Consider the following 24,486-nt stretch of genomic DNA (forward strand, 5'->3'; position numbering starts at 1 on the left):
GAGTCTCACTCTGTCGCCCAGGCTGGAGTGCAGTGGCACGATCTCAGCTCACTGCAAGCTCCGCCTCCTGGGTTCATGCCATTCTCCTGCCTCAGTCTTCTGAGTAGCTGGGACTACAGGTGCCTGCCACCACACCTGGCTAAGTTTTTTGTATTTTTAGTAGAGACGGGGTTTCACCATGTTAGCCAGGATGGTCTCAATCTCCTGAGCTCACAATCCGCCCTTCTTGGCCTCCCAAAGTGCTGGCATTACAGGCGTGAGCCACCGTGCCCGGCCACAAAAAATATATTTTTAAAATTAGCTAGGTGTGGGGGCACACAACTGTAGTCCTAGCTACTTGGGAGTCTGAGGCAGGAGGATAACTTGAGCCCAAGTGTCTAAAGTTACAGTGAGCTACAGCTGTGCCACTGCACTCCAGCTGGGGTGACAGAATGAGACACTTTCTCTAAAGATAATAATAATCATAATGAAGAATACTACCTGGGCCAGGTGCAGTGGCTTGTGCCTGTAATCCCAGCACTTTGGGAAGCCAAGGCAGGAGGACTGCTTGAGCCCAGGAGTTTGAGACCAGCCTAGGCAACACAGCAAAACTCCGTCTCTACAAAAAATACAAAAACTAGCCAGGCATGGTGGCACATGCCTGTAGTACCAGCTACTTGGGAGGCTGAGGTGGGAGGATCACTTGAACTTGGGAGGTGCAAGTTGCAGTGAGGTGTGATTGTGCCACTGCACTCCAGCCTGGACAACAGAGCAAGAACTTGTCTCGGAAAAAAAAAAAAATACTATCTGCATTACCTGTATTCATCTAGTTCTTTATTTTATTATTATTATTATTATTTTGAGATAGAGTTTGGCTCTTGTTGCTCAGGCTGGAGTGCAATAGCGTAATCTTGGCTCACCGCAACCTCCCCCTCCCAGGTTGAAGCGATTCTCCCGCCTCAGCCCCCCAAGTAGCTGGGATTATAGGGATATGCCACCACACCCGGCTAATTTTTCTGTATTTTAGTAGCGACGGGGTTTCTCCATGTTGATCAGGCTCGTCTCGAACTTCTGACCTCAGGTGACCTGCCCACCTTGGCCAGCCTCCCAAAGTGTTGGGATTACAGGCGTGAGCCACCACGCCTGGCCTAGTTCTTTAGTTTTTAAAAACACTTTATCATTGTGAAGGCAAGTAGCCAAGAAGATCCACTTTCTTGCTTTGTGGAATCTCTAAATCCTAAAATCCAAGTACTCTTGAACTTTGATATTGGCAGTGTAAACACATAGCCTAAGGACAAGAGGGGAGACAGCAATAGTTTCTTCCAGAGGGTCTCTGATACAGTATGTATACCTCATTTCTCGAAGACGCTTCACATGCTGAATGCATTTCTCCACTGTGTAGTCCACTTCCTCCTCTGTAGTGAAGCGGCCAATTCCAAACCTGAAAAAAGGCACAGGAGGATGGCTCCCCATCAGAGCTCTGGCACTAGGATAAATTCATTCCGCAAATACTCACTAAAGATCTACAACGCAAAAGATACGGAGAGAAGAACATGGTCCTTCCTTTAGGGCAGAGTTTCTCAGAACATGGTATACAGATCGGCCAAGCATGGTGGATCATGCCTGTAATTCCAACACTTTGAGAGGCCGAGGCAGGTAGATCACATGAGGTCAGGAGTTTGAGACCAGCCTGGCCAACATGGTGAAACCCCGTCTCTACTAAAAATACAAAAATTAGCTGTGTCTGGTGGCACATGTCAGTAGTCCCAGCTACTCAGGAGGCTGAGGCAGGAGAATTGCTTGAACCTGGAAGGCAGGGATTTCAGTGAGCTGAGATCATGCCACTGCATTCCAGCCTGGGTGACAGAGTAAGACTCTGTCTCAAAAAAAAAAAAAAAAAAAGAACATGGTCTACGGATCACCCACATTAAAATGACCTGAGATGTTTTCTTACTCCTCCCCCAGACCTAGTGAATCAGAATATCTGAATGTGGGACTCAGATATCATATTTCACAAACTTCCCAGGTGATACTCAATGAAGTCTGAGAACCACTGCTCTATAAACTTTCACAAGGTTATGAGAAGAGATAAGGAGAACTAGATTGAGAAAACTTCGGGGTGGAAAAGAAAAAAACTGTAATAGGAGATGAAAAATGTAAGAGAATGCCTTTCATAAATGTTGCAGCTCAACTCACTGACCTGATAGAAGAGTGCGCTAAATCCTCATCAGTGCCAATTGCTCTGAGGACATAAGAGGGCTCCAGGGATGCAGAGGTGCAGGCACTGAGGAGAGAGACACGAGCCTTGTTCACTTCATCATCCACATCTGCTTTTAGTCACAAACCCTCAGTCTTGTTCCCATCCCCCAGGGCCCTGGAGTCATACCCTGGAAAAAACAAGAGACCTTCTAATCTGGCAGAACTAAAGGACCTGATGCTACCCTGCACATCCTAGATGTGTGAACCTAGCTCCTCTGGCCCCCATGGTGGATGACTTCCTTGAGCAAGGACACTGGCGAAGTGTGACAGCATGATACCACATGGGTTTGACAAGAAGAGGCAGCAGAGGACCATGTGCTCACTTCCCCAGGACACAATACACCATCTGCACCAGCCTGAAGGGCAGCCAAACACTTAGTGGCCTTTGGAGCATCTTCAAATCTGGAGGTCTGTAACAGAACTGCTAGCGTTACCCCAGAACAGATACATACATCCCCTGGGACCATAAAAGGCACCAAATTCTACCCCAGGAAGCCTTCCTAGGGTGGTAAACTTCAGTCTGTACCCAGCTACCCAGCCAACCAAAAAAAAAGAGGCACTTACAAAATGACCTTTACCCTTAATCAAGAGGTCTTATGCCTATCATCTCCACACTGGGAAGCTTAATAGCCTACATGACTCTTCTAAGTGGCCCTGCCGCAGGCCCTGTCTATGCTGTCCAGCTCACCTCCCTGAGGATAAGGCAACGTCCTTCAATGCCATCAGCAGACTCTCCCCTTCCACATATGCAAAGGAGAGGTTGATACAGCCTGTAGGAAAGAAATACTGTGAGACAGGTCTCAGAGTCTCAGCCTCTACCAGAATGAGGATAGAAAGAGCAAGTCCATACCGGGATAATGGTGCTCAGGGTCCCCATTCATCACCACATCTGGAAGGCTCTTCATTATATTCTGTATCAGCCGCTCTGCTAACTTTGAGATCCGCTTGTGGTCATACTAAAGAGCAGGGAGGGAAGGATTAGGCAAAAACCATCAACCAGCTCAGAAAGACATAGTTTGAGAAACCCTTCTCCTATAACCGGAAGTGACTATGTATCAGCCCCACCTATCATCCTATGTACTCATGGAGAACACTGTATCTCCAGTACTGAGCATAGTGCCTGGTATGCAAAAGGCACTTGACAACTGGACAAAGGATTCATTTACTTATCCAGAAATAAATGAGCTGATAACTCCTAAAAGGCCATGGGTTTTGGAGCTCATAATGCCTCCCTCAGAACAAGGTAGGCAGCACCAGGACAAGGAAGAGTTTTCTTAAGCCTTCTCTCCCCACTGAAATCTGCCTCAGTCATGCTGAGAAGCCTCTAAATAGGAGACCCAGCACAGGGGAAGAAGTTGTAGGAGGGAACTGCTCTCCCCATACCTCCATCTCTTGCTGTGCCACCTCACACGCAGCCCCCAGCCCCACCACTAAGGGTGTGGGCACTGTCCCAGACCGCATACCCCGCTCCTGCCCCCCTCCACTCTGCAGGGCCTCCACACGCACACGGGGCCGGCGACGGATGTAGATGGCACCAACCCCTGGGAAACAAAGTTTGTTACAAAAAAAGAGAGAAAAGTAGATAAAACAAAATATATCTTTCCAAAGGGATCAAAATATTATTTCAACTTTTCTGTAAGCATGAAATTTTTCTAAATAAAAAATTTTAAGGAAAAGAAGAAACAGCAGTAAAAGCATAGTATTTAGAAAATTATTTAACATCTGGAAGATAAATGCCAGAAGGAGTAGTGATCAAAATGGTTTAAAGTAGCTCCCTATGCTATATGAAATGCCATCATACATTACAGTATTACTCATAATAGCAAAAAGACTGGAAACAACTTAGATGTCCATCATCAGGTAATGGTCAAATAGATTATGACATGTCCATACAATGAACTACCAAGCAGGTGTATAAAAGAATAAGAAGGCCGGGTGTGGTGGTTCACACCTATAATCCCAACTTTGGGAGGCCAAGGCGGGCAGATCACCTGAGGTCAGAAGTTCGAAACCAGTCTGGTCAACATGGTGAAACCCTGTCTCTACTAAAAATACAAAGATTAGCCAAGCATGGTAGCAGGCGCCTGTAATCCCAGCTACTCGGGAGGTTCAGACACGAGATGAACCCAGGCGGTAGAGCTTGTAGTGGGCTGAGATCATGCCACTGCACTCCAGCCTGGGTGACGGAGCAAGACTCCGTCTCCAAAAAAAAGAGGAAGCTTGTTCTGAACTGATACCATAAAATCTCCAAGATACATTGTTAGAAAACTGGTGAAATTCAAATAAAGTCTGTACTTTAGCTTTAGCTTAAAAAAAAAATATATATTGGCCGGGCGCAGTGGCTCACGCCTGTAATACCAGCACTTTGGGAGGCCGAGGCGGGCGGATCACCTGAGGTCGGGAGTTCGAGACCAGCCTAATCAACATGGAGAAACCCTGTCTCTACTAAAAATACAAAATTAGCCAGGCGTGGTGGCACATGCCTATAATCCCAGGTATTAGGGAGGTGGAGGTTGTGGTGAGCTGAGATGGTGCCATTGCACTCTAGCCTGGGCAACAAGAGTGAAACTCCATTATAAAAAAAAAAAAAAAGATGTATTATGGGCCGGACATGGTGGCTCACACCTGTAATCCCAGCACTTTGGGCAGTTGAGGCGGGCAGATCATGAAGACAGGAGTTCGAGACCAGCCTGACCAACATGGTGAAACCCCGTAATTACTAAAAATACAAAAATTAGCTGGGTGTAGTGGCACGTGCCTGTAATCCCAGCTACTCAGGAGGCTGAGGCAGGAGAATTGCTTGAACTTGGGAGCCAGAGGTTGCAGTGAACCAAGATTACACTACTGCACTCCAGCCTGGGTGACACAGCAAGACTGTCGCAATTAAAAAAAAAAAAAAAAAAAAAAAGATGTATTATTAGGTGAGAAATGCAAGATCAAAACAGTGAGTACAGTATGCTATCATCTGGATAAAAAAGAAAGGTGGAGAAGTATATACTTGTTTGTAAACACATAGGTAATTGTAGAAAAACCCAAGAAATTGCCTCCCCATAACCAGAGAAAATCAGAAAAAAAAAAAAAGAAATTATCTCCCCAGAAGGGAACTGCATAGCTGGAGGACAGAGGTGACAGGTAGACTTTTGTCTGTGCCTTTTTTTTTTTTTTGAGATAGAGTCTTGCTCTGTTGCCCAGACTGGAGTGCAATGGCGCGATCTTGGCTCACTGCAACCTCCACCTCCCGGGTTCAAGTGATTCTCCTGCCTCAGCCTCCTGATTAGCTGGGATTACAGGCACCTGCCACCACACATGGCTAATCTGGTATTTTTAGTAGAGATTGGGTTTCACCATGTCGGCCAGGCTGGTCTCAAATTCCTGACCTCGTGATCCGCCCACCTTGGCCTCCCAAAGTGCCGCAATTACAGGCATGAGCCACTGCGCCCAGCTGTCTGTGCACTTTTGTAGTTTTGAATTTTCAACCACATGAATATTACTTTTTCAAAATAAAATTAAAATTAAAAAAAATTGGTGAGGCATGGCAGCTCATGACTATAATCCCAGCACTCTGGGAGGCCAAGAAAGGACAATCACTTGAGACCAGAAGTCTGGGACAAGCCTGAGAAACATAGTGAGACACCGTGTCTACAAAAAAAAAAAAATTAAAATTTAGCTGGGCATGGTGGCATGCATTTATAGTCCCAGCTACCCTGGAGGCTAAGGCAGGAGGATCACGTGAGCCTAGGAGGTCAAGGCTGCAGTGAGCTATGATCGTGACATTCACTGCACTCCAGGTTGGGCAACAGAGTGACCTTGACTCAAAAAACAAAAAACTTAAAAATGTGTATAACCTGTGACTAAACAAGCCTAATTACAGAAATTTTGTGCCAAAATATGAGCATGGGCATGCGGAGTTGTTCACCAAGTAATCAGGGCTTCTGAATAGAATTGGCACTTGATAGTTCCTCTCCCACACAGAAAAACTGTTTATGCTGAGAATGGAGGTACTATAAAAATTAAGGCAGTGGTTTCCAAATTTATTATGAAGGACACCAGATTTTAAATAAACTGGGTGCAGTGGGTCATGCCTGTAATCCCAGCACTTTGGGAGACTGAGGCAGGAGAGCTGCTTGAGGTCAGGAATTCAAGCCTGAGTAACATAGTGAAACCTCTATCTTTACAAAACTGTTTTAAAATTAGCCAGGCATCAGGCTGTGAGCGGGATTACGCCTGTAATCCCAGCACTTTGGGAGGCGGAAGGGGGTGGATCACCTGAGGTCAGGAGTTCGAGACCAGCCTGGCCAACACAGTGAAACCCCATGTCTACTAAAAATACAAAACTTAGGCCAGGCGTGGTGGCTCACGCCTGTAATCCCAGCACTTTGGGAGGCCGAGGCGGGTGGATCACAAGGTCAGGAGATCGAAACCATCCTGGCTAACATAGTGAAACCCTATCTCTACTAAAAACACATACACACACAAAAAAAATTAGCCGGGCGTGATGGCAGGCACCTGTACTCCCAGCCACTCGGGACGCTGAGGCAAGACAATGGCAAGAACCCTGGAGGCAGAGCTTGCAGTGAGCCAAGATGGCGCCACTATACTCCAGACTGGGTGACAGAGTGAGACTCCATCTCAAAAATAAAATAAAATAAAATAAAATACAAAAATTAGCCAGGCATGGTGGCAGGCACCTGTAATCCCAGCTACTCAGGAGGCTGAGGCAGGAGAATCGCTTGAACCCGGGAGGCAGAGGTTGCAGTGAGCCGAGATCTCGTCATAGCACTCCAGCCTGGGGGACAAGAGCAAGACTTCGTCTCAAAAAAAAAAAAAAAGAATTAGCCAGGTGTGGCTGGGCACGGTGGGCCTGTAATCCCAGCTACTCAGGAAGCTGAGGGAGGAGAATCCCTTCAACCTGGGAGGCAGAGGTTGCAGTGAGCCAAGACCATACCACTGCACTTCAGCCTGGGCGTCAGCGTAAGATTTTGTCTCAAAAAAAAAAAAAGAAAAAAAGAAAAAAAAATTAGCCAGGGTGTTGGTGCACACCTGTAGTGCTAGTTATTGGTGAGGCTGGGGTAGGAGGGTTGCTTGAGCCCAGGAGATTGAAACTGTGGCAAGGTAGGATAGCACCACTGCACTCCAGCCTGAGCAACAGAGTGAGACCTTGTCCCTATAAAACAAATGAATAAAATAATGTACTAAACTGTATTTATTAAGAATTATTTCATTTCTCCAATTTAAAAAATTCAAGAATCTTATATTATCTGAGTCTATGCAGTTCCCAAATTCAAACAGCAAGTGCTCAAATACCATGTCTGGACAGTGAAGAATATCACATTATCTAAATCTATTTAGATTCTGGACTTGGAAAGCAGGAGGTCAGATAATGAGGGATAACTGTACACATGTAAGTGTTGATCAGAGCTTCTGATCAATGAGTTCATTGGTGTTTTTTTTTTTTTAATTTTTGTGAGTACATAGGAGATATATATATTATGGAGTACATGAGATTTTTTTTTTTGTTTTTGAGAGGGAGTCTTGCCTGTCGCCCAGGCAGTGGCGCAATCTCGGCTCACTGCAACCTCTGGCTCCTGGGTTCAAGCGATTCTCCTGCCTCAGTCTCCTGAGTAGCTGGGATTAAAGGCACACGCCACCACACCCAGCTAATTTTTGTATTTTTAGTAGAGATGAGGTTTCACCGTGTTGATAAGTCTGGTCTTGAACTCCTGACCTCGTGATCCACCTGCCTTGGCTTCCCAAAGTGCTGGGATTATAGGCGTGAGCCACCGTGCCCAGCCCACGAGATGTTTTAACACAGGCATATAATGTGAAATAGGCACATGATGAAGAATGGGGTATCCAGCCTGAGTTCACTGGTTTTTATCAAAAAGACTTATCTACAATAAAAGCCAATAAAAGCAACATTTTATTAAAAGACAGAATTCTTATTGAGCTTTTTGAAATAATAGCTCACAAAAAACACTCTTTACAACCTCTGGGAACCCTCAGAAGCCATCTTCCATACTTCCAGAAGCTATTATACCTACTTCCACAAGGTATACACCCAGATAACACACCCTGCAGGTACAAAAAGGATACCAGCACACACATCAACCCAAAAAAGGCCCTCACTTGAGAAAGAGGAGTTATATTTTATATTGATATTTTATGGTTACCTTCACAAAACAGAGGACAACAGTCTATTCCCGAGGGTTAAGGGAAAGAGGCATAACTCAAGCTTGAACACATTCCAATAGGACCATAGGGAACAAATAGGTACCCCTGAGAGACTAACAGGATAACAGACTATGAAGTCTTCTAAGAATAAACACAAAGATAGCTGGGTGTGGTGGCTCATGCCTGTAATCCCAGCACTTTGGGAGGCCAAGACGGGCAGATCATGAGGTCAGGAGATGGAGACCATCCTGGCTAATGCGGTGAAACTCCGTCTCTACGAAAAATACAAAAAAAGTAGCTAGGCGTAGTGGCCAGTGCCTGTAGTCCCAGCTACTCAGGAGGCTGAGGCAGGAGAATGGCGTGAACCCAGGAGGCGGAGCTTGCAGTGAGCCCAGATCGTACCACTGCACTCCAGCCTGGTCGACTGAAAGAGACTCCGTCTCAAAAAAAAAAAAAAAAATCCTAATCATAATAAACACAAAGAGATGTCAAATCCCATGCAATCTTCCCCTGAGCCATAGCAAGACACTGGGAATGAAGGACTCAAATAGTTGCTCTGCACATCATAGTGGGGAAAACAAGATAGCTGGGCCTATCTAGATAAATTTGATTTCACAAAACCCCTTTTTCCTCAACCAAATTAAGATCTACATGCTTGCTAAGGATTTGTTAAAGTCAGCAAGAAAGAATGGCCTGATGTATAGTAACTGCTAAGGTCTACAAACAGGCAAGTGTTTCTGCCTATTGCTAAATGACATTTGCATTCTACAAGGGACTCTGAATGTACAACTTCCTCTGAGAGCAACAGTAGTCCCAAATGACTCTGACAAACACCTATCAAAGGTCTTGCTGGAAGGTACAGAAAGAACTCTAGAGGGGCTGGTACCTTTGGGACCGTAGATTTTGTGACCACTGATGCTCATGAGATCAATTTTCATGTCATTGACATTAAGTGGGATTTTTCCAACAGCCTGGGCTGCATCAGTATGGAAATACACCTTTCTGGAACTGCAAATCTGCCCTGAGGAAACAGAGGGGAAGACCCACAGCACAATGTTGGAAAGTCATCTGTCACTGTCCCACAATGCACTGTGAATTATCTCCAACAATAGTAAATGACCTCTGTCAATATTAAACTCCTCCCCTCCGTCCTTCCACCCCTTCTCCCTCCTCTTTTCCTTCTCTCCTCCCCCTTCCTCCTTCCTCCCTCTGTCTCTCAGGAGCTTCCCTTCTTTAGAATAAAAAAGGTGAAGGGCAAAACACCAGATCAAAACACTCCTGATACTCTCATGCATATGATTCTTACCACCTCATTAACACCAGTCTTTCAAAATGTCAGATTAGTTTCTAGATCCCTTTTGATTAAAAAAAAAAAAAAAAAAAAGATTAAGAGATCTTTGTGCTAATGTGCCTAAAGAAATTACAGGGTGAGCTCTATGTGGGGATAATAAAAAGATGTTCTAAAATGAAAAAGGGTAGAAGGTTTTTTTGTTTTGTGGTTGGTTTTGGCAGCAACTGCAATAAAATTAAAAACCATAAAAGGTACTAGACCTGGCGGGGCGCAGTGGCTCATGCCTGTAATCCCAGCACTTTGGGACGCCAAGGAGGGCAGATCACCTGAGGTTAGGAGTTCGAGGCCAGTCTGGCCAACATGGCAAAACCCCATCTCTACTAAAAATACAAAAACTAGCCAGGCATAGTGGTGCACACCTGTAGTCCCACTACTTGAGAGGCTGAGGCAGGAGGATCATTTGAACCCAGGGGGTGGACGTTGTAAGGAGCTGAGATCACACCACTGCACTCCAGCCTAGGCAACTCTTTCTCAATGAAAAAAAAAAAAAATGGTAATAGACCTAGATTCAAATACTGCCTGTGATACTTACAATGTCCTTGAACAAAGTACTTAGGCTCTCTTTCACTTGATTTCCTAACTACACTCCACAGAGTATTACAGCTCTCAGTCTACTACATCATACAGACCCCCATAGTGGGCAGGGATCAGGGATAAGCCATGATACTCACCTATTTCTGCAATGGGCTGCTTCACTCCAATCTCATTGTTCACAGTCATGACTGAGACCAGGCTAGTATCTGGCTGGATAGCAGCCTCTAGTTCCTAGGGATATGCAGGAGTAAGGTGACTAGATAGTGCAAACAAAGTCCTCCTAAATCAGAATATAGGCAAGCTTAGTCATGAAAAGGAGTTTTATACTACATACCTATCTGAATAGAAAAACAGTGACAACAAAAAATGTTGGGGTGAGGATGCACAGACTCTGAATGGTTCATACATTGTTAGTGGGAATGTAAATGTCACAACCACTTTGGAAAAGAATTTGACAGTTTCTGTTGCTCATCAAACTAAACATGAAATTACCATACAACCCAGTAACTGTACGCAGGGGCATTTATCCCAGAGAAATGAAAATTAAATTCACAAAACATCTTACATAAATGTTCACAGTAACTTTATTCATAATAGCAAAAACCTAGAAACTACCCAGATTTCCTTCAACAGATGATTTTGGTACACCCATAACATGGACTACTACTTATCAATCAAAAGGAACAAACTACTGGCACATGCAGCAAGGAATGAATTCCCAAAGACTTATGATTAGTAAAAAAAGCTAATCAAGGCTGGGTGCAATGGCTCACGCCTGTAATCCCAGCACTTTGGGAGGCTGAGGCGGGTGGATCACCTGAGGTCAGAAGTTCAAGACCAGCCTGGTTAACATGGAGAAACTCCATCTCTACTAAAAATACAAAAATTAGCTGGGCCTGGTGGTGCACACCTGTAGTCCCAGCTACTTTGGAGCCTGAGGCAGGAGAAATGCTTAAACCCAGTAGGTGGAAGTTACAGTAAGCCGAGATTGTACCACTGCAATCCAGCCTGGATGACAGAGCGAGACTTTGCCTCAAAAAAAAGAAAAAAGGAAGGCCGGGCACTGTGGCTCATGACTGTAATCTCAGCACTTTGGGAGGCTGAGGCGGGCAGATCGCGAGGTCAGGAGATCGACACCATCCTGGCTAACACGGTGAAACCCCGTCTCTACTAAAAATACAAAAATTTAGCTGGGCGTGGTGGTGGGCGCCTGCAATCCCAGCTACTTGGGAGGCTGAGGCAGGAGAATGGTGTGAACCCAAGAGGCGGAGCTTGTAGTGAGCTGCACTCTAGCCTGGGCAAAACAGCGAGACTCCATCTCAAAAAAAAAAAAAAAAGAAAAGAAAAAGAAACAAGTCCTCCAGAGAAAAGGAGGACAGTACACACTCAAGGGGAACATGATCTCATTCTCTGCCAGGCCCATTTCTCTAAACTTCATCCTAACTGTTAGATCTATTCCTTCAAGCTCCAGCTAGGGCCCAAAAGAGAAATTTACAAGGTGAAGCCAAGTTCCTCCATTTTTGCTCCTCCTGCCAATAGCCACTCCTACCTTTAGGTCAATGATCCCACTCTTCTGCACTGGGAGGTAGGTGACCTGAAAGCCCTCAGCTTCCAGTGAACGGCAGGAGTCCAAGACACATTTGTGTTCTGTCTGGGTGGTGATCAAGTGCTTTTTCCGTGACCTGTAGAATCGGGCCACCCCCTAGAAATTGGTGGTGATAGATGGAAGGAGAACATACTCACAGAGACAGCAATGACTTCAACATCATTTGTAAAGGAAAAATGGGCAAGAACAGTATGCTCCAACACCAGTTCTTTCATACCAACTGAGTATCCTTTAATTCAATTCTGAGGCTAACTCTGCAGACTTAGTGAAAACCCCATGGATTAAGGGCTCAATCACGTAAGACTGCCCCTAGTTCAGATACCAGACATAAGTCCCAGGGGTCTCAAGCTACCCATACTTCTGCCCAGTCAAATACAAATTCAGGGCTTCCTGAAGCCTGCTCAAGTTCAGTAATTCACTAGAATAAATCACATTTGTCCAAACCCACAGAATGTACACCACCAGTGATTCCTCATGTAAGCTATGGACTTTGGGTGATAATGATGTATCCATACCAGGTCATCAATTGGAACAAATGTACCACTTGATGGAAGATGCTAATAATGGCAGAAGGCTGTGCATACCTGGGGGCAGGGCATATATAGGAAATTTCTGTACCTTCCTTTCAATTTTGCTGTGAACCTAAAACTGCTATAAAAAATGAAATCTATTAAAATAATAATAGCACACAGGTTAACGTAGGTATTTAAAAATCTGGAGAAATATACAGCAAATTAACAGTGAAAATGTATTTAGAGTTCTCTATATTATTGGAATTTATGATTCATTCATTCAACCAATATTTAGCACCTCCAGTATCCCAAGTAATTTTCTAGGTGCCAGTGATATAACAGTAAACAAAGTCATAAGTGGTATTACTGTTAATATCAGAAGAAACAATAAAGGTACATTAAAAAATTTCTGGAATTTCAACTATTACAAGAAACTAAAAAAACCATTTATCTCATTTAAGAAAAAAAACAGTGGCCAGGTGCAGTGCCTCACGCCTGTAATCCCAGCACTTTGGGAGGCCGAGACGGGTGGATCACCTAAGGTCAGGAGTTTGAGACCAGCCTGGCCAACATGTGGAAACTCCATCTCTACTAAAAATAAAAAAATAAGCCAGGCCCGGTGGCACGCACCTATAATCCCAACTCCTCAGGAGGCTGAGGGAGGGGAATCACTTGAAATCAGGAGGTGGAGGTTGCAGTGAGCCAAGAGTGCTATTGCACTCCAGCCTGGGCAACGGAGTGAGACTCCGTCTCAAAAAAAAAAAAAAGGACGCCAGGTGCGGTGGCTCATGCCTGTAATCCCACCACTTTGGGAGGCTGAGGCAGGCAATCAATCACGAGATCAGGAGTTTGAGACCAGCCTGACGAACATGGTGGAACCCCGTCTCTACTAAAAATACAAAAATGGCCGGGTGCGGTGGCTCACACCTGTAATCCCAGCCCTTTGGGAGGCTGAGAAGGGCAGATTACCTGAGGTCGGGAGTTCGAGACCAGCCTGATCAACATGGAGAAACCCTGTCTCTACTTAAAAAACATACAAAAATTAGCCAGGTGTGGTAGTAAATGCCTGTAATCCCAGATACTCTGGAGGCTGAGGCAGGAGAATCGCTTGTACCCAGGAGTCAGAGGCTGCAGTGAGCCGAGGTTGCGCCATTGTACTTCAGCCTGGGCAACAAGAGTGAAACTCTGTCTCAAAAAATAAATAGGCTGGGCACAGTGGCTCAAGCCTGTAACCCCAGCACTTTGGGAGGCCGAGACGGGCAGATCACGAGGTCAAGAGATTGAGACCATCCTGGCTAACACGGTGAAACCCTGTCTCTACTAAGAAATACAAAAAAACCAGCCAGGCGAGGTGGTGGGCGCCTGTAGTCCCAGCTACTCGGGAGGCTGAGGCAGGAGAATGGCGTAAACCCAGGAGGCGTAGCTTGCAATGAGCTGAGATCCAGCCACTGCACTCCAGCCTGGGCGACAGAGCGAGACTCTGTCTCAATAAATAAATAAATATAAATAAAAATACAAAGATTAGTGAGGTGTGGTGGCACACACCTGTAATCCCAGGTACTCAGGAAGCTGAGGCAGGAGAATCGCTTGAACCTGGGAGGCAGAGGTTGTAGTGAGCCGAGATCACACCCCTGCACTCCAACCTGGGTGACAGAGTGAGACTCCATCTCAAAATAAATAAATTAATTAATTTAAAAGAAAGAAAAAAGAAAATAGAGACCAGGGGCGGTGGCGCACGCCTGTAATCCCAGCACTTTGGGAGGCCGAGGCGGGCAGATCGCGAGGTCAGGAGATCGAGACCATTCTGGCTAACACAGTGAAACTCGTCTCTACTAAAAATACAAAAAATTAGCCAGGCATGCTGGCGGGGGCCTGTAGTCCCAGCTACTTGGGAGGCTAAGGCAGGAGAATGGCATGAACCTGGGAAGTGGAGCTTGCAGTGAGCCGAGATCGAGCCACCGCACTCAAGCCTGGACGACGAGCGAGNCACTCCAGCCTGGGCGACAGAGCGAGACTCTGTCTCAATAAATAAATAAATATAAATAAAATACAAAGATTAGTGAGGTGTGGTGGCACACACCTGTAATCCCAGGTACTCAGGAAGCTGAGGCAGGAGAATCGCTTGAACCTGGGAGGCAGAGGTTGTAGTGAGCCGAGATCACACCCCTGCACTCCAACCTGGGTGACAGAGTGAGACTCCATCTCAAAATAAATAAATTAATTAATTTAAAAGAAAGAAAAAAGAAAATAGAGACCAGGGGCGGTGGCGCACGCCTGTAATCCCAGCACTTTGGGAGGCCGAGGCGGGCAGATCGCGAGGTCAGGAGATCGAGACCATTCTGGCTAACACAGTGAAACTCGTCTCTACTAAAATACAAAAAATTAGCCAGGCATGCTGGCGGGGCCTGTAGTCCCAGCTACTTGGGAGGCTAAGGCAGGAGAATGGCATGAACCTGGGAAGTGGAGCTTGCAGTGAGCCGAGATCGAGCCACCGCACTCAAGCCTGGACGACGAGCGAGACTTTGTCTCAAAAAAAAAAAAAGAAGAAAAAGAAAAAAAGGGGGCTGGATGTAGTGGTAGTCAATGCCTGTAATCCCACCACTTTGGGAGGCTAAGGTGGTAGGATCACTTGAGCTCAGGAGTTCAAGACCAGCCTGGGCAACATAGTGAGACTTCATCTATACTAAAAAAAAAAAAAAAAAATAGCCTGGCATGTAGTCCCAGCTACTCAGGGGGATCACCTGAGCCAAGGAGGTCAAGGCTGCCTTGAGCTGAGATCTGGCTACTGCACTCCAGCCTAGGTGAGATCAAGACTCTGTCTTAAAAAACAGAAAAAAGGGGGAAAAAAAAAAAAAGGGCCAGGAGCGGTGGTTCACACCTGTAATCCCAGCACTTTGGCAGACTGAGGTAGGCGGATCACCTGAGGTCAGAAGTTCGAGACCAGCCTGGTCAACATGGTGAAACCCTGTCTCTACTGAAAATACAAAAATTAGCTGGGCGTGGTAGCAGGCTCCTGTAATCCCAGCTACTTGGGAGGATAAAGCAGGAGAATCACTTGAACCCTGGAGGCAGAAGTTGCAGTGAGCCAAGATTACATCACTGCACTCCAGCCTGGGTGACACAGCGAGACTCTCCCTTGAAAAAGAAAAAAAAAAAGAATTAATAGTATCAACTTTGTAGAACAGGATCAGGGATCGGGGTCCTCGGGGAAGGAGAGGAAGATTTATACTTCATTTTATTTTTATTTATTTATTTTTTTGAGACGGTCTCATTCTGTCACCCAGGCTGGAGTGCAGTGGCATGATCTCAGCTCACTGCAACTCTGCCTCTCGAGTTCAAGCAATTCTCGTGTCTCAGCCTCCCAAGTAGCTGGGATTATGGCCACCACACCTGGCTAATTTTTTGTATTTTTTTAGTAGAGATGGGGTTTTCCCATTTTGCCCAGGGTGGTCTTGAACTCCAGAGCTCAGAAAACCTGCCTGCCTCGGCCTCCCAAAGTGCTACAATTACAGGTGTGACCCAATGCCTACACTTCATTTTAAATTTTTCCATTGGTTTTAAAAAAACACACCATGAGACAGAATTATTTTTCAAAAACTGAAAACTTAAAAGAAAATGTGCATCTCCCCCCAGAGCTTATAAAAGAACATTACCTTTAACAGCAGAATACAAAGCCAGGTGCAGTGGCTCAAGGGAATAATCGCAGAACTTTGGGAGGCAAAGGCAGGAGGATCACGTGAGCCCAGGAGTTCAAGACCAGCCTGGGCAACATAGTGAGACCTCCATCTCTACAAAAATTAAAATAACCAAATTAGCCAGGCACGCTAGTACACGCCTGTAAGCCTAGCTACTTGTGAGGCTAAGATGAGAGGATCGCTTGAGTACAGGAGTTCAAGGCTCCAGTGAGCTGTGATTGTGCCACTGCACCCAAGCCTAGGTGACAGAGTAAGACCGTGTCTTTTTTTTTTTTTTTTTTATGAGACAGAGTTTCGCTCTTGTTGCCCAGGATACAGTACAGTGGCGCCATTTCAGCCCATCGCAACCTTCGCCTGCTGGGTTCAAGGGATTCTCCTGCCTCAGCCTCACAAGTAGCTGGAATCACAGGCGTGCGCCATCACGCCTGGCTAGTTTTTGCATTTTTAGTAGAGATGGGGATTTACCATCTTGGTCAGGCCTGTCTCGAACTCCTGACCTCAGGTGATCTGCCCATCTCAGCCTCCCAAAGTGCTCGGATTATAGGTGTGAGCCACTGGGCCCGGCCGAGACCCTGGCTTGTTAAAAAATAAATAAATAAATAAAATAGAAGCAGAATATTAAAACATACAGGCCAAAATTATAACTATGTAAAAATGGTCTGTTCATGAGGACAAAGAACATAAATGAGAAACATGTATAATTGATTTATACTCTATTTTATCCCAAAAAGTATTTACATCAGTAATGTAAAAATGGTTGTGGGGCACTTTGGGAGGCCAAGGCGGGAGGATCACGAGGTCAGGAAATCGAGACCATTCTGGTTAACATGGTGAAACCCCATCTCTACTAAAAATACAAAAAATTAGCCGGGCGTGGTGGCAGGCGCCTATAGTCCCAGCTACTCAGGAGGCTAAGGCAGGAGAATGGCATGAACCCAAGAGGCAGAGCTTGCAGTGAGCCAAGATCATGCGCCTGCACTCCAGCCTGGGCGACAGAGCAAGACTCTGTCTAAAAAAAAAAAAAATGGTTGTGGGATGGTGATGGTAGTTCAAAATGTTACAGTTGTTTATAAAAATTTCATTTAGATGACATTTCACCACCCACACACCTTATTTTATCACAGTTATCCATGACGTAGATTTCTTTAATAACTTACAGATTATTTTACTCTAACAATTATGGAGATTAAAAGAAACACCACCATAGGTACTCTTAGCGATCCTTGACCTGTAGGTTTGGAATCTATGGAGACTTCCAAAGAAAATAGTTTCAAAGTTTTGAAAATGCTCTCCATTTCAGAAATCATCTCCACCTTTGGAGGAAACTTCACCCTGACTCTGTGGTCTCTGCAGTCCCAAGGAAAGACATCTTCCTGCTAACATGATCAGGCAGAGTGCTGATGACCCTGAAGCCCGTCCTAGGCCTCCTACATACAGGCCAAGGTCAAATAAACCAATGCTGGAAGCACAGTTCAAAGACAAAGATAAGACCGAGTGGAGCCAGAGTTCAAACTACAGCAAGCCACAGTTTTTCAGAGCCTTGGCATTTACTCAAGTAATCCTGGCAACCAGGCCCAGTGAAATGTGATTATGTTCTATGAAACACCAACATGACTACTAAAAGTATCATTTTCCTTGCATTAGCACCAAAATCTTTTATGTACCAAGGACAAAATGACTGATCCCAGAATGGGTGACCATGTGAATGCCTGCGGAGGGCACCACAAAGACAAGCACTTCAAAATGGAGATATCTAAAGAAACAGGAGGAACTTGTTGCAAATAGATCTCATTAGAAAGAAAAAGGAAGGCTGAGAGGAGGGCAGCCTTGAAATCACACATATAACTTGTTGTTACTAGATAAAAAGAATGGAGAAAAGCTGGGCATGGTGACTCACACCTGTAATCCCAGCACTTTGGGAGGCCGAGACAGGCGGATCATGAGGTCAAGAGATTGAGACCATTCTGGCCAACATGGCGAAACCCTGTCTCTACTAAAAATACAAAAATTAGTTGGGCATGGTGGCGGGCGCCTGTAGTGCCAGCTACTTGGGAGGCTGAGGCAGGAGAATCACTTGAACCTGGGAGGCGGAGGTTGCAGTGAGCCGAGATTGTGCCACTGCTCTCCAGCCTGGCAAGAGAGTGAGACTCTCTCTCAAAAAAAAAAAAAAAGAATGGAGAAAAGGTTCAATCACCATTATCCACTCTCTGAAGTATCTGCCAGACAAAAAAAACAAGTGGTTAATGGCCTGAGGGCCACCTCCTTTGCTATCCAATTACCTCACTCAACTCAGACCAACAGAAGCAAAGACTTAAAGAGTAGACTGCAAAGAGTTAAAGGGAGCAACAAATCAGAAAGAGTGTAAGCCGTCTCTTCACAATAGGGTGGGGATGGGTGGCTGTGAAATACATATACCAGTCCAAATGATGTGGACGGACACTATCTCCCAGGTCAGGAAAGCCCACATATGCCCTCTGGTTCCCTTCTCTTACCTTAATTGCTATGTTGTTGGATTCAGTAGCACCACTAGTAAAAATGATCTCACGAGGATCCGCTCCAATCAGAGATGCTACTTGCTGCAAGTCAAGAAACAGAGATATATAACATCAGTTCCCCAGGCAGAAATAGAGCTGCAGACACAGGTGGGACAGCCCTGGAGCAAGAAGAGCTCCACTGCATTCACCAAATTGCCCTGGATGAAGCTCTGCACCTATTAGAATCAAATTCTAGTTATATCCCAGATCCCAGGCTCTTTTCCAGCCCAATGCAAACTAATAATTTTTTTTTTTTTTTAATTAACTATTGGCCAGGTGTGGTGGGTCACCCCTGTAACCCCAGCACTTTGGAAAGCCAAGGTGGAAAGATCACCTGAGGTCAGGAGTTCGAGACCAACCTGGTCAACATGGTGAAACTCCATTTCTACTAAGAACACAAAAATATTAGGCCGGGCATGGTGGCTCACGCCTGTAATCCCAGCACTCTGGGAGGCCGAGATGGGTGGATCACCTGAGGTCAGGAGTTCAAGACCAGCCTGACCAACATGGAGAAACCCCATCTCTACTAAAAATACAAAATTCCCCAGGCGTGGTGGCGCATGCCTGTAATCCCAGTTACTTGGGAAGCTGAGGTAGGAGAACTGCTTGAACCTGGGAGGCGGAGGTTGCAGTGAGCCAAGATTATGCCACTGCACTGCAGCCTGGGCAACAAGAGCAAAACTCTGTCTCAAAAAATAATAATAATAAATAAATAAATAAAAATACAAAAATATTAGCTAGGTGTGGTGGCATGTGCCTGTAATACCTGTTACTTGGGAGGCTGAGGCAGGAGAATCACTTGAACCTGGGAGGCAGAGGTTGCAGTGAGCCAAGATCGCACACCACTGCACTACAACCTGGGCAACACATGTGAAAACTCCATCTCTTAAAAAAAAAGAAAAAAAAAAAAGAACTATTGAGCCCTTACTACTTATAGTACTTCTTATCGGTGTTGTGTTAATAAACACTTTACCAACATGGTCTTATTTAACCCACCCAGTAACCCTACAGAGTAGAATCTCCATTTTAAATGTGAGGAAAATAAGGCTTAGAGAAATTAGATAACTTGCCCAAGTCATTCAGCCAGGAAATATGGGAACTTATCAAATGCCTGCAGTCAAACTCCAAGGCTGCTCTCTGAATCTCTTCCAGAAATAATCCAAAACCATTTTTACCTCCATGCACACCTACCAAGAAGGAAATGCCTCCCACAGGCCACTGCCCCCGTCTGACCTTAGAACCTCCTAGACTCCTGTGTACTAACCTGGCGAGCAGGACTTCCTAGACTCCTGTGTACTAACCTGGCGAGCACGTTCCATGGCTGCCTCACTCTCCCAGCCGTATGCATGTGTCCGGGAGTGTGGGTTCCCATAGTAGTTGATTAGGTAAGGGAGCATGGCATCAAGCACCCGGGGGTCCTGAGCACAACAGAACAGATCATTTTCCTTGAGCCCATCGTCAATTTAGGTCCCACTCCACCCCTCAGATCTGCCCACCCTGCCTCAGGACACTCTCAACCCTCAGGCACTGCCTAGAGGAGGCCTCAAACATTCTTTTGTTCCCACAAAACTACCCACCAACTATCAACCTAATACACTCCCACTCACAACCCATCCCAACTCAGATCGTTCTGCCTCCCCTCAGGTAGTCTACAAACACTGCCTTGTTCCGACATCTGTTTCTGCTGGTGTTTCCATTCCCACCAGGCAATGTGATCTACAAGGGGCTGGGGACAGGACAGGGCCTAGGCAAATACCCCTTGTCAAACATTGGTGAAAACTTGCATTAGTCTTTTAACCCATTTAAAACTTGTCCAAGTTCACACAGTTACTAAGTGGTGGTTCCGCTCATTCCAGAGCCTGCGCTGAAGTGATTTGACCAAGGTCAATTGCTGGTGAGTAGTAAAGCCACTGCCAGTGGCCTCAAATTTAAGCCTCCTGACTCCTGGCTCAGTGCTTTTTCCAGCGCACCTTCATGGCTCTCACTTCTCCAGGGATTCAGCCATTGCTTTGCGTGGTCACGCCCATCATTTACTTCCTAATAAGCAGCCTTGGGAAAAGCTCCATCCTTACCAGAGGAGTTGTAGCTTGTACATCCATATAGAGAGGTCGCAGCACTGGTCCCGCCTCCGGGGCAGCGGTTGTATCTGCGGTAACAGCCGACTGAGGAGCATGGTCTCCAACTGACAAAAAATGGAACGAGTGGCCAAGTAAGACCGAAGGCAACTATGAACGCATGGCATCCAAAGGGCAGAAGGAAAAATCTGGCTGGGGGTGTGATAAGTGTAAGGGATGCTGGGGTCGAATCTCAATGGAAAGAAAACAGCAGAAGATACCTGACACCCTGTAAAAGGAGGTAAAGGAGAGGGAGGGAGGGTTCCTAGAGGGGCTGTTGAGGTGATATTCAAATGGTCTCCTAGGGAGGAAGACTGTAAAGGGCGAAGCCATTTATAAGGAACGTGGAGCCAGAGTAGGTGCAGCCCCTTCTGACCGAAGCTAACGGTCTGCACGGGAGCCCAGAGCAGCATCTGTAACTTGGCCAGGAGCGGTCTGAAGGACGCGCCTCCATGGCTCTGGGGGCCTGTCGCGCAGGGTGCGAGGGCTGGTGCGCCGGAGTCAACCGTTCGGGGACCCGCCTAAGAAAGTTTGAGGGATGTGTCGTTTGAGAGAAAGGGTCAGAGAGTCTGAGCAGCAGGGTGGACAGGAAGGCTCCGGAATATTCAGTTGCGTCGCCGCGCGGAGGGGACAGGTCCGCGCCTCCCGGAGAGCGGGACCCGAGCGTACCGCGCAGGCGCAGCCCCCGAGTGGGCGCCGCAGGCTTGGGCCCTGGAGCCGCTGTCACCGCCACTGCCGCCCGCCTCCAAGCGGCTCGGAGCAGCATGGTCCCGCTGGCAGAGCCCACCTTCCGAAGCGGCTGCAGTCCTGGGCCCCAGGCCCCCGGAAGTGCTTCCCGGCGATCCGGAAGCGATTCATCGGGCCTCGAGCGCCCTCCCCGTCGTTTTCCGTGAGAGACGTAGAGCTGAGCGACCGAGGCCGCGAGCGAGGTGAGGTAGGCGCAGGGCGACGCGGGGTCGGAACGCGAAGAGGGTGTTGGAGTCGGGTTACCCATGGATTTTCCTTCCCTGACTTCCCCCGAGCCCTTGGGCCCACTTCCCGCCTGCCGCATCCGTCCCCGCCCGACTCTTGGGCCAGCGCCTGGGCCCACACTTTCCTATCCCCCGCAGATGCCGGTGGCCGTGGGTCCCTACGGACAGTCCCAGCCAAGCTGCTTCGACCGCGTCAAGATGGGCTTCGTGATGGGTTGCGCCGTGGGCATGGCGGCCGGGGCGCTCTTCGGCACCTTTTCCTGTCTCAGGTGAGGGGCGCGGGCGGTGATCTCTGGGTAGGACAACCAGATTTTCCGGCCCTACCCCATTCGGTCTGGAGCCTGAACACAGCCTCCTAATCCTTTCGACGTCCCTCTCTGTCCCATCGCGAGCCAGACTCATTCCAAACCACCTTCAGTCTGAAAGGTCAGGTTGGAAGGGTCAGTGCTTAAGAATTTGAGCTTTAGAGTCAAAATGCTTTCTGGCCCTTTTCTTACTGGTTCGGTGACTTTAGGCAAGTTGGAGACTGGATTTCCTTAAGTGTAGAATGAAGACAGTAGCGTCTACCTTATAGAGTTCTAAAAATTCGATCAGCACACTTTGCACAAAATCTGGCACATATTAAGTACTCAGTAACTGGTTACTACTATTGCTTTTATTTTTATTTCCAATTGCGCATGAGGAAAGAAACTTGTTCAACGGTTTTACTATTCTGGATACAGGATACAACAGAGATAAAGCAGTCAAACTTTACACTCTGAAAGTCATTTTCACATTTAGAAGCTGTTATTGCTCTATCTCCAGGTTGTAAATTACCATTTACCGAGCACTTACTCTATGTTAAGCACTGTGCGAAATACTGTAGTTTTCAAAATCCTGTAAATAATATTGAGATGCCCATTTTACACTTCACACTACGTGTAAATTGCAGAGGTGGCTCTTGAACCCCAACCTTACTCCAAAATCATTAACACCAAGAAACTAAAAGACAGATGTCTTTATTGGGTCTTATTTAACCTGCAGGCAACACCAGTCCAAAAAACTGGTTTCTCTGCCTATGTATTTTACACTGCATCTGCTGCCTTCCACAAACTGAAGGCAGCTAGAAGAATTCCCTGGAGACCCAGATGACTCTTTTTCCTTCTCATTACCTACCCCAGATAGTAAGAGGTAATATCCAGTAAGTGGAAAATGAGATGTAGCGGTTGCTAGACTAGTGTTAGCAAAAAATTGGAAAGGAGCAGTTAATACTTTTTCTGGTATTTTTGTTACCAAATAGCCCCATCTTGGTTTCCTCCTCAGGATCGGAATGCGGGGTCGAGAGCTGATGGGCGGCATTGGGAAAACCATGATGCAGAGTGGCGGCACCTTTGGCACATTCATGGCCATTGGGATGGGCATCCGATGCTAACCATGGTTGCCCACTACATCTATCCCTTCCCATCAATCCCAGCCCACGTACTAATAAAAGAAAGTCTTTGAGTAGTCAGTGTTATCTCTTTCTTAAAGCCTGCCTCTCTTAATCCAGAATTGGAAAACTTGGGAGTGTCTAGTACTTTCCATAGATACTAGTCAACTAATTAGTACAACTCTGTGCTTGTTACTACGATCACCATTTTAACAAAATTTCCTCAAGGTCACACATTGCATTATTTCCAAAGCATTGTTCATCCTGAGGTTGGTTGGTTGCCTGGTCGCCCAGGCTGGAGTGCAGTGGCATGATCTCAGCTCACTGCAACTTCTGCCTCCTGCGTTCAAGCGATTCTCCTCCCTCAGCCTCCTGAGTAGCTGTGATAACAGGCACACGCCACCATGCCCAGCTAAGTTTTGTATTCTTAAGCCGGGTGCGGTGGCACATGCCTGTAGTCCCAGCTACTTGGGAGGCTGAGGCAGGAAAATCGCTTGAACCCAGGAAGTAGAGGTTGCAGGGAGCTGAGATCGAGCCACTGCACTCCAGCCTGAGAGACAGAGCGAGACTCCATCTCAGAACAAAAAAAGTTTGTATTCTTAGTAAAGATGGGGTTTCACTGTGTTGGCCAGGCTGGTCTCGAACTCTTGACCTTGTGATCCACCCGCTTCCGTCTCCCAGTGTTGGGATTACAGGCCTAAGGCACCATGTCCGGCCCGAGGTTCTTTAGATATACCTAGTGGCTTTATCAGAAAAAGCAAAACAATTTTTCCACTGTGGAAAAAAATTAGAAACACCAGCCACTTCTGTAGCTTAACTGGCTAAATTCCAGATGATTTTCTAACCAGTCATCAACCATCTATATAGCTTGCCATCCACAAAACTTACTAGAGTTTGATGATAAAAAGCTTCTGTAGTGAGGCAATTGTCCATCTCACCTGCCTAGGCCACGCAGACCTTGGAGTTACTAACCTGCATTGCCCATTAAGCATTTCTTAAACAGAACTTTCAAAGATGGTAGTCAGTGTTATTATAAAGATAAAAGAAACTAAATGAACACTTTGAAATACTGACAGGCAGGAGGAAATTAAGGACATTACCAGATTAGCTACAGATTTTCAAACCAGTGGGATGCTGACTCAGGAACTGATTGGACATAAACAGTTTCACTCAGAATGACCTGTTTTCCATGCACAACACTATTCAAGTTACTACACTCTAACCACATTTCCTCTGAACATTATTTAAACACCAAATTTCACTCTGTGGTAGTGACTAAATTTTGGCACAGATGAGATTAACCACTAAAGGCTATGTTTGCTGGTCCAGTTCTCTAGAAAGCAATGACACAG

At 46.2% G+C, this 24,486-nt stretch overlaps 2 protein-coding genes across 4 annotated transcripts in view; one reads left to right on the forward strand and one right to left on the reverse strand.

Moving 5' to 3' along the window:
• Positions 1–21,623, reverse strand: part of NFS1 (NFS1 cysteine desulfurase) — a 23,951-nt gene extending 2,328 nt beyond the window's left edge. The window contains exons 1-12 of one of the 2 annotated variants that reach the window (XM_017886603.1): positions 21,425–21,623; positions 20,714–20,823; positions 19,943–20,059; positions 18,600–18,683; positions 11,844–11,996; positions 10,432–10,525; positions 9,296–9,430; positions 3,622–3,779; positions 3,089–3,194; positions 2,927–3,008; positions 2,180–2,263; positions 1,331–1,420 (exon numbers count right to left, since the gene is read on the reverse strand). In XM_017886603.1, the coding sequence (XP_017742092.1) occupies positions 1,331–1,420; positions 2,180–2,263; positions 2,927–3,008; positions 3,089–3,194; positions 3,622–3,779; positions 9,296–9,430; positions 10,432–10,525; positions 11,844–11,996; positions 18,600–18,683; positions 19,943–20,059; positions 20,714–20,823; positions 21,425–21,521 (1,310 nt within the window). In that variant the 5' untranslated portion in view covers positions 21,522–21,623. The remainder of the gene's footprint in view (positions 1–1,330; positions 1,421–2,179; positions 2,264–2,926; positions 3,009–3,088; positions 3,195–3,621; positions 3,780–9,295; positions 9,431–10,431; positions 10,526–11,843; positions 11,997–18,599; positions 18,684–19,942; positions 20,060–20,713; positions 20,824–21,424) is intronic. The other variant, XM_017886602.1, reaches the window with a different exon arrangement.
• On the forward strand, positions 21,543–23,213 carry ROMO1 (reactive oxygen species modulator 1). Of its 2 annotated transcripts, none has more exons than XM_017886605.1 (3): positions 21,543–21,684; positions 21,865–21,995; positions 23,029–23,213. In XM_017886605.1, exons 2-3 carry the CDS (start codon positions 21,865–21,867, stop codon positions 23,135–23,137), a joined length of 240 nt encoding a protein of 79 aa, XP_017742094.1. In that variant the 5' UTR covers positions 21,543–21,684; the 3' UTR covers positions 23,138–23,213. The 2 variants fall into 2 exon arrangements, with proteins under 2 accessions (XP_017742094.1, XP_017742093.1); XM_017886604.1 differs by having other exon boundaries at positions 21,549–21,689.
• Positions 23,214–24,486: the final 1,273 nt, after the last annotated feature.

Source organism: Rhinopithecus bieti, unplaced genomic scaffold (genome assembly GCF_001698545.2).
Source record: "Rhinopithecus bieti isolate Rb0 unplaced genomic scaffold, ASM169854v2 scaffold_15197, whole genome shotgun sequence".
NCBI lineage: Eukaryota > Metazoa > Chordata > Mammalia > Primates > Cercopithecidae > Rhinopithecus > Rhinopithecus bieti.

Bases quoted from the DNA above. Each gene is read 5' to 3' on its own strand.
- ROMO1 (XM_017886605.1), top strand. From the start codon at position 21,865: ATGCCGGTGGCCGTGGGTCCCTACGGACAGTCCCAGCCAAGCTGCTTC. The intron at 21,996-23,028 runs GTGAGGGGCGCG...TTTCCTCCTCAG, and splicing joins GGCACCTTTTCCTGTCTCAG to GATCGGAATGCGGGGTCGAG.